The sequence below is a fragment of the Apis dorsata genome, unplaced genomic scaffold (assembly GCF_000469605.1).
Source record: "Apis dorsata unplaced genomic scaffold, Apis dorsata 1.3 scaffold_18, whole genome shotgun sequence".
Classification (NCBI taxonomy): Eukaryota; Metazoa; Arthropoda; class Insecta; order Hymenoptera; family Apidae; genus Apis; species Apis dorsata.
Window position 1 is genome coordinate 38,705 of NW_006263320.1, and position 9,584 is coordinate 48,288.

The window sequence follows — 9,584 nt, forward strand, 5'->3', positions numbered from 1 at the left end:
GCTGTTACGCGCGGCAATTATGTTAAGTGGCCAATTAGCAATTAACCAAGGAGGCGAGCGGAGCGCCCCTTAATTGCCGGCAACAAGAGGACGACGACGACGACGACGACGAAAACGACGACGAAGAAGAAGAAGAAGAAAAAGAAGAAGGTGGAGACGTGTGTGGAGGTGGAGCGAGCGCGAGGCGCGTCGGTCGCACGCGCCATTTATTATTATTATCCCGATTTTCGTTCGAGAAACGCGAAACGAAATCATCGCGACGTCGCGTCTTCCCGCGAAACACGAACGGCGCGAGTTTCGTTGACGTTAGAGAAGAGAGAAACAGTGTGATAATAATTACCTATATTCGTGAATTGGAGGAATATATCGAACAACTTGCAAGGATAGGAATGACACAGGGATGTCACGGGTAAAGGGGGGCGAACAGGGACAGGAGAGGAAAGAAAGGTGTTGGAAGGAGTAATAAAATAAAGTGAAGTGAAGAAGAAGAAGAAGAAAAAGAGCAAGAAGAAGAATAAGAAGAAGAAGGAAAAGTAGGAATCGGCGGAGGGATTTCGAGTTTTCGGAGTTGGACTTTGCTACGCCCCGTCACCGTCGGCAAGATTCTGTCTCCCAGGTATCGGGCGAGTCCTGGGGTGGCGACAGAGGCACCCGCGGGTGGCCGTAGCCCGAAGGAACCACCTACGTGTACCGTGATGACCGTCCATCACCACCAGAACCACCACGTGGCGGCACGTAGCGGCGTCACAGTGGCGAACAGCAACGGCCTCAACCTGACCAGGATGTCCGGCCTCGAGGCCCACAGGCTGGAGAACATCGTGGAGAGGAACGGAGTGAGCGTGGAGCGTCTCTCGAATGGGCTCGACTCGAGGAGCAACAATCACGCGGGCAACAACGGGTTGGAGCGCGGGGACGCGTCCTCGACCACGATGCCCCAGAGGTCTAGATTCATGATCACCGACATCCTCGGCGGCGCGTCCAGCAAGATGCACCACCAGGCCGCCCTCCAGAGCCAAGAGCCACCGGCCAGCCCCCCGTCCACGCCCAGGGACCTCAGCGTAAGGCACCAGTCGAGGACATCGTTGAACAACAGCAACCTCGACGAGGATAGCGACGCCAGCCATCACGATGGCGCTTCCGTTACTTCCAATGGTAAGCGGCCTGTCGTTACGTATGCCTTATCTTCTCATCGAAATCCTTCTTTTCTCCACAACGAATCCTCGACGTTGCTTAATTGACCGATTACTACCGTTAGACGTAGAGGGTAAAGGGATGGGGTGCTAGGAGGGGGAAATAGGAGGGAAAGAGAGAGAGAGAGAGAGGAGGAGGAATGGAAATTAATTTCGCCACTCGGTGGTTCGTTCATCGCACGCACGCTCGCGTGGACTTTCACGAAGGTGTCAAGGACATTTATGGGGGCGGATGTTAGGCTCGGCGAGAGAAACGATATGAAATGTGCGCGGGAATCAGATATTTCCCGGGAGATACAAGGGTCTTTCCTCTTCCTCGCCTTCACATCGAACCGTGGCCCGACATCGTTTAGGGATTTTAATGGCCCGAAATTGGTCTTCGGCTCTCCAACGCTTTAATTATGTTACCCTCATTTGTTCCGTTCAACTCTCTGCTACACGTGAATCTTCCACCAAGTGAATGTTTTATCTCGCAGGTTTTTTTATCGATGTATTCAAAGTGCCATTTCTCTCGAAATTTTACTCGAGGAGATTAAAAAGTTCGTTTATTAATCCGAGAGAGAATTTTTTAAAACGGATATCGGAGGAAGAAACGAAATCCCAACAACGCTTTCTCTTCCATTCATTATTTCTGGACGAGTCTATCCGCGAGTTTATCCTCGATCCTCTCCTTTAATTGGCCGATGCTTCACGGCTATTGACCCTTGAGGACGGCCACCATAATAATACGTAACATCGTGATCGATCTGGCTTTCGAAATTTCACGGAACGCGGCGGTTTTTTCTTCTTCTTCTTCCTTTTTTTAAAACGATCCCAATACGATTTTTCCGTCCCTCGGTCCCCTAATTAGAGGCCGCCATCGCGGGACTTTTTTCGAGATTTTAATGGAATATCCCGAACGATCATTAACCAAGCTCACCACTCACGTTTCGACACTTCCGTTCCTTTCTTTCCTCTTTTAATATAATACGTTTCAAAATCGTAACTCGAGATTCTTCTTTATTTATTCGTTCGCTAACCCGTCTTACTTAATTCTCAAGTAATCGCTCGAAAGAGGTATTATTCTTGCCTTCTATTATTTCACTCGAAATTATTGATTGATTTAACCAAAACTCGTCGAAGAATATTACGTTTTACACTTGGTTCAATTCGTTAACAAAAAAGAAGAGAGAGAGAGACAGACACTCCTCCATTTTTGATTGCCACATTGACAGAGAAAGAAGGGAACGGCATTGGTTAATCCGCCAATCCGTTCTCGAGACGATTTCCAACGTCAATTTTCAGCCATCAGCTTTTTCTCCTCTCCTCTCCTCTCCTCTCCTCTCCTCTCGCGTGTAAACACACATTCCCTCCTTCGTTCCTCTTACCATCATCGTTGCCACGATGTTTTCCTTCCTCGAGGCTAACCTCGTACTTACTCACTTTTCGTAATCGGCTTATTTTTATTCGTAAAAAAAAAAAAAAAGAACAAGGAAAGAAGAAAGAAAAGGAAGAAAAAAAAGACATTAAGAACAATTACGCGCATGACTACGGCCGCTACGTGATTAGAGGCACTAATACTGCTTCTGGCTGTGAGAACCAGAGGAATTGGCCGGCGTTTTCCTCCGCGCGCGCAAAAAAAAAAAAAAAAAAAAAAAAGGAAACAACGTTTTATCCCGCTTCGAACAATTATCCTACTCGCGAGTTTCTTCCCTAGATATCGATCTCGAGAGTAAATCAAACGTACAACCTGCCTGTGCAATATAAGACAAGGAGAGAGAGGTCAGAGAGAATTTATTAAATCGTTCGAAGATTTGCTCGTGCCAACCCCTTTCTTTTAAAATTTAACCACTGGATGGATGTGTACCACGCTTTGGATAATCTTTCTGAATATTTCGATGATCGATAATGAAAATTTGAATGTCATAACGATTTGAAATGTGGAAATATCTTAGATTACATTATCCATTTCAAATAAATCGCAACAATGGCGATAATCGTTTACCATCGATCACGTTATTCTATTAAGTTGAACATAAATTTTCGTGCATCAACGTTTCAAAAGAATTCTAAAGAATCGACTCACGAGTCGATTTCTTTCTAATGTCGAGGCATCCTCGAGAGAGGGGGGTCGATATCGTGACCGTTTTTCTTTCCTTTCGATCGAGTAACGTTATCAGTCGCGGTTAACCTCACCGAAGTCGACCGAGGAATTAACGAAGGCCAATTAGAAGGAGTAACGCCGTTCGCAATTACATGGTTTCCGGACGACCGAATACGATTCTTCGACATTACCCCCTTTCCCTCGGCCGAGAATTTCTCTTCCGAGGAAAGAAGGGAATAATGATGAAAATAAAATAAACTTCCTTCGACGATTGTTTTCAAATATCTCGTTTCCTCTCTCTCTCTCGAGGATTACGTGACGATTATTAAAAAATAGGATAACGGGTGTTTGATATGAAAGGGGAGTGAAAAAAAAGGGGAGGGGGAAGGGAGTATATTCGTTGACGTCGAGTTGACGTTATCTCGTACAGCTGTTTTGCGCGGGCGCAATCTAATCTAGCAGGAGTAATTATAGGTAACACGCGGCGTTGTCCACCTTGCTCGTTCAATCCAATAAAGAATTAATGAAAGCCAATTAACCGAGAGGAGTAACGCCGTCGTCGCTTAATTGCCGTCGGACACGCTTGCGCGACGCCACTTTGCCCGACGATTTTCCTACCATCTCAATCGTAGATTTTTTTTCTTCTTCTTCTTCTGACGAAACAATTGTTGGCGAGTTTTTCTTCCCATTCATATCTCTGTCGTAAATTTTTAACGACAAGGATGGGGATCTAATTTTGACTCCAACGACACAGGACACGTCGCGTTATTCTTCGCTTTTTCTTTTCTTTCTTCCCTTCGAAACGGCTTCCAAGTTTGAAAATTCGCTCGAAAGGAGATATCGACGTTGAACTCGTCGCTCAAAATATTGAAGGAAACGGGGGGCGAGAAAAGTCAGGCTCGCGGTCGAAGAGAGGAGAGAGAGAGAGAGGAGCGTTTTTCGAGGCGCGTGTACAAATCGTTTGTAATCCGCTTACGAAGCCAGCATTCGTGCCCAAGACTCTCATTGTTGGCCAGGAAGGGGCCAACAGGGGCCAGTTTCACGCCCTTACAGGGCAACTTTTCGCGCGCGACTAATCCGAGAACCGGAAATGATTGGCAACCGTTTAGATCTCGGCGCGGATTAGGAAATAATTCCACGAGAACGTGAAGAGTCGAAAGCCTTCCTTCTCTCTTTCTCTCTTCTTCCTCCATTTTCTTTCTTCTTCTTTTCTTCTTTTTCTCGCGCCCCGTACGAGGGCAAACGAGAGGACCGGCTGTCACCTCTCTATCCGCCAAGGATTAATCCCGTGCACCGAATAATCGAGGGCCAGGTCTTTATAGAAACGTCAAAAAGGGTGAAATCGGGCGGCCCGAGGACGAGGTTGAAATTTTCGAAGGGGGAAAAAAGGTGTAAGAACGGAGAGTCGAGCTAAGTGAAATTTTTCGTGGTCGAAAAATTAAGGGAGAAAAAGAGCAACGGTGTAGTCGAAACGAAATCGCGTTAAGATAAGGAGTAACTTTAAATTTTCGAGAAGAGAGAAGATAACTTTCTCCTTTCAAGCCTTTAAATCATTTGCAATATTCGATTTGTGATACGCATTTTCGGCATGCAAATCTCCTAGAAATTTCGTGATTCAATTCGATCGAGATATTTTCCAAGCATGAAGAATATCTCGAGAGAATTTTTTTTTTCTTTTTTTATCCACGACTAATATCATTATACGCGATACTTGGCCGGTAAATAAAGTACGAATTATCAGGTTAGGATTTCCTAAACATTCCATAGCTGTCGCACGACAGTCGGCTGGCTACTACACCGCTGTCGTTGGGATTCGCACGCTTCGTTTTCAACGTTCCCTTAACAAGATTCAGGATCGGAAATCCTCTTAACCACCTCGTCCCAGCGTTGACAGTGGTGACCTCGCTTTGCCGCTACCATTAAAGAGCCAACGTTTGTTTATTGCATTTGAGAAATTGTACGACTGAAAGTAAACCGATCGTCTAGACTCGATACTCGAGTAGCCAAAGTAAATCATCCATAAGAACAATAAATGGAAGGAATCCGATATCCACCGACCATCGGGAAACAATTCAATCATTTCTTATATATATATATACATATTTTCTACGCGTTTTCAATTGTTTAACACCTCTTCTAAATCGTGTAAAATTTTATCTCGACGAGAGAATTTTGAATTTCCAACTATTTAGTTTGTTTCTTCTTTTTTTCTTTTTCGAACAGATGTAACGCATGCAATCTTCTACGTGTTTCCAATTGTTTAACACCTCTTCTAAATATCTTCTAAATCGTGTAAAATTTTATCTCGATGAGAGAATTTTGAATTTCCAACTATTTTGTTTCTTCTTCGAGATTTCTTTTCTTTTTCCTTTCTCGAGCAGATGTAAAGGAAGGCGCGTAATTTTCTATGTGTTTCCAATTGTTTAATACCTCTTGAATTTCTGTAAATCGTGTAAAATTTTATTTCGACGAGAGAATTCTAAATTTTCAATTTAATATTTAATATTCAAATATTTAGTTTGTTTCTTCTTTTTTTCTTTTTTCAACAGATGTAACACATGCAATCTTCTACGCGTTTCTAATTGTTTAATATCTCTTGAACCTCTGTAAAATTTTATGTCGACGAGAGAATTTTGAATTTCCAACTATTTAGTTTGCTTCTTCTTCGAGATTTCTTTTCTCTTTTTCTTTCTCGAGCAGATGTAACGCACGCAATTTTCTACGCGTTTCCAATTGTTTAACACCTCTTCTAAATATCTATTCTAAATATAAATATAATATCTATTCTAAATATTTTAAATATATCTAATATCTTAAATCGTATAAAATTTTATCTCGACGATCCCAATTATTTAACACCTCTTCTAAATATCTATTCTAAATATAAATATAATACCTATTCTAAATATCTTCTAAATCGTGTAAAATTTTATCTCGAGAAAATTTTGAATTTCCAACTATTTAGCTTGCTTCTTCTTCAAGATTTCTTTTCTCTTTTTCTTTTTCGAGCAGATATAACGGGCAATCTTGAACCTTTGTAAATCGTATAAAATCATCAGCGAGGGACACTTGATTTGAATAACGAGCTATTTAATTTGTTTCTTTTCCAAGCAGATGTAACACATCGCAAAGGCGTCGTCACGATGGTTGCACTTTCAAGGCCACCTTCTATCTCAAATTATCATTTAAAAGAAGAAATATTCATGGACGATTTCCAAGGATCGGTTCATTCCATCCGACCAAAAATAATCCGAGAGCATCGTTCCATTGTTTCGAACAACCAGCCACTTCGCCACCCGTTTCGAATAATTAATCATACTCCCTTCTAATCTAGGATCGACCGCTTTGTAAACACTGGACACGGTTCGCGCGAATTAACCCGTTGCCCGATAATCCATCGCGACGCCTCTAATACGACATATCTGCGAGAACCTCTTCCAACCCTAGAAAGACACAGAAAGAAAGATATTCTCTCTTCCCAGAAAAAGAGAGACAGAGAGAGATTCTCCAAATCGAAATATTTTCAATTCCTCGAAATACGAGTTGAATCTAAAATTGTTTCTCCTCCTCCTCGAGATTAAAATGGACGTGGAATTCTCGAAGCTCGCAGGAAACAAGTATTCCCCTCCCTCCTCTGTTCCTATCGAAGCGATCCTCGGTTAATTCGCCCGCCGGCGTCTCGCCGTTTGCCCAAATTTCCTTCCACGTATCAACCACGAGCGCAGGCCGCCAATTAACACGCGAGCACGGTCACGAACGCCTTGGCGCGCCCACACAATCACGAGATATCGGGCGAGTGTGTCCACCGAGTAGAAGTGCACGCGAGTGGTGGACACGTGTACCCTCCCCCCTCCCCGTCGAAGGGAACTCGGTTGACGAGTGCTCCAGGAGGCCACTTGGCGAGTCGCTAACACGACTTTCGCGTGACCGAGGGAAGGACCTTGGCGAGGACCGAGTTTCGGCGTGGCTGGAACGAGCGATCGACCTTCGATTATTATTTGTCGAATAATTCGACAATTTTTTCGCCGCGGGGGGGACAACACCGCTTCGATCCTTCTTCCGTTTAAAGTGTCGATTGACGAAGAAATATTTTGTTATTTGTTAGTAGGATATGTATGGAGAAAGAATATCTTGTGACTAGTGGTGATCTTTAATTATTTTGTTATTAGAGATAATTCTAATTGATTCTAGGAATCAATTAATCTGTCGCTTTCAATTTCGATATTTGATTCGCAATAAGCTGCGCTTTGTTCCCCTTGCCAGTTCTCGGTTCAATCCTCCATCTTGTTCCTTCGATCTCCGCGCCGCGATGTTTTTCCTTCCTTCTTCCATTCGATGGAAATTTGAGAGAGAGAGAAAAAAATACACTTTTTCTTGATACATTTAGATCGCTGATCTACTTAATGGCACTATTTAGATTCTTACGTAGATTGTAATCCCCTCCCCGTTTTATAGGTTAACAGATCGATAGAGATTAATTCCTTCGATGAGAAGAAGTAGGTTTACACATTTTCGATGTATCCAAGTGCTTAACATTTTTACCAATCACTCCACCATTTGGGTATTTATGTAAATTTTCGAGATCGAAGAGGAGGAAATACTACTATTACTAGTACTACTAGTACTACTAATCGGATGAAAATTATATAAATATACGTAAAATTACGTAATGATTTATTTTTTTTTTTTATATAGTATATTTCATCCGGATCTAACAGGTAATTCTAACATAAAGGTTAAAAGATCGATCAGAGTTTATTAGCACATAGTTAACGACATTCGAAACGATAGTTATAGCAGAACCGATACCGGTTCATAACGATCGGAGAGGAGAAAAATATGTGCGGTCGATGGAAACTGCGTAAAACTTCTCCGGTGTCCTAGCTAATTACTTCGGAACGATCATGCATGGTGCAGTAGTCGCGTATCCCTATTCACCGGCCACGCGGAATGCGCCCGATGAAATTCGAGAAACGCGCCTCGTTATGCACCCCGCGAAACCTTAGGCTCGCATAATTCGATCTGACAGTAACTCCCGATTGCATTTTTCCCTATAATGTTTCCACGCTAAGACAGATCATTGTACAAACCCGACACTCGACACCTCCCCGTCCTCATTCGTTCGGATCCCTTTAAAAACCGCCGGGAGACTTTATATTAACAAAACAGCTCAACAGCCCCTTGATACACGCGCATTAATAACGGTGGTGCGCCTTTCGTTTCAACGATTTTCAAGAGTAAATCTGTGTCTCTTCTGTAATTTTTCTTTTTCCTCTTTTCTTTAAATTTACGGAACGAATAAATAAATTTTTGCGACAACCAAACATTCGCAAAATCGTTTCTTATTCGTTACTTATATCTCTGTGCGGGTTTAAAAATTATTTCGAAGTTATTTGATTTATTCGATTTTTGACGAATGAGAAGTGTTAAGGAAAGAAGAGGAGGAGGAAGAGGAGGAGGGGGGAAAACGATGGGATACTAATTCGGCACCGTAGTAGTTTGTTTTTCAAATTCTCGCCCCCTGGAGTTTGTCTCCCCCCTCCCCTGTCCTGGGTGAGTGGAAATAGAGTGGGCAGGCAATAAAACGTTAACCCTATATAACATTATCCCCCGATGTTCCCGACCCCCAAAGGTGGCGACACGGTAACACAATACAGAAGAGGGGTCAGATTCTACCCCCGTCGGGGACCACCGCCCTTGTACACAATGGGCGAGAGGGTGAGAGAGCGCATGGCAAACTATAAGAAAACGCGCAAACAGGGGTGTGCTACTCGAGTCGAGAGAAAGCTAAATTCCTAAACGTTTCCCTTCCCGCTCAACGAAATGCCACGTTTGTTGCGAATAACGAATGCGGTTAATAAATTCGTAATTCTCCAATTATCAAAGGAACAAGTATTTTCTCTATACCATTTTGTCAATAATTGATAATAAAAATTTCTTCGATTAACATTATTGCAACAAACGTGTAAGAATTAATGGATATCAAAGGTAAACTCTTTTTACCTCTCTCAAATTAAATATATATATATATACATATATTAATTCGTTTGTTCCACGCGATCTAAACTAAACGGTTTCCGATCTTTGGATAGCTCGTTGTTAACGATCGTCCATTTACGACGAGAATAAAATCTCGTCGTGACGAGGGAAACTCGTCGACTGCACGAGCAGAGTTTCGAGATTTAACCCGGACAGATCGTAAAAGCAACGATAATAAAAGTTTCGCAAACCGTTGCTTCGCTTCGCTTTATGGTCCGTGGAGGATAGAGCTAGGGAAGAAGGACGGGAGGGGCGGGGAGGGAGGAAAGGGG

At 42.9% G+C, this 9,584-nt stretch overlaps 1 protein-coding gene across 1 annotated transcript in view; it reads left to right on the forward strand.

Moving 5' to 3' along the window:
• The first annotated feature begins 387 nt into the window (after positions 1-387).
• Positions 388-9,584, forward strand: part of LOC102678191 (homeobox protein B-H2) — a 32,471-nt gene continuing 23,274 nt past the window's right edge. Inside the window, exon 1 of the mRNA XM_031509514.1 lies at positions 388-1,152. Coding sequence (XP_031365374.1) covers positions 696-1,152 — 457 coding nt within the window. The 5' untranslated portion in view covers positions 388-695. The remainder of the gene's footprint in view (positions 1,153-9,584) is intronic.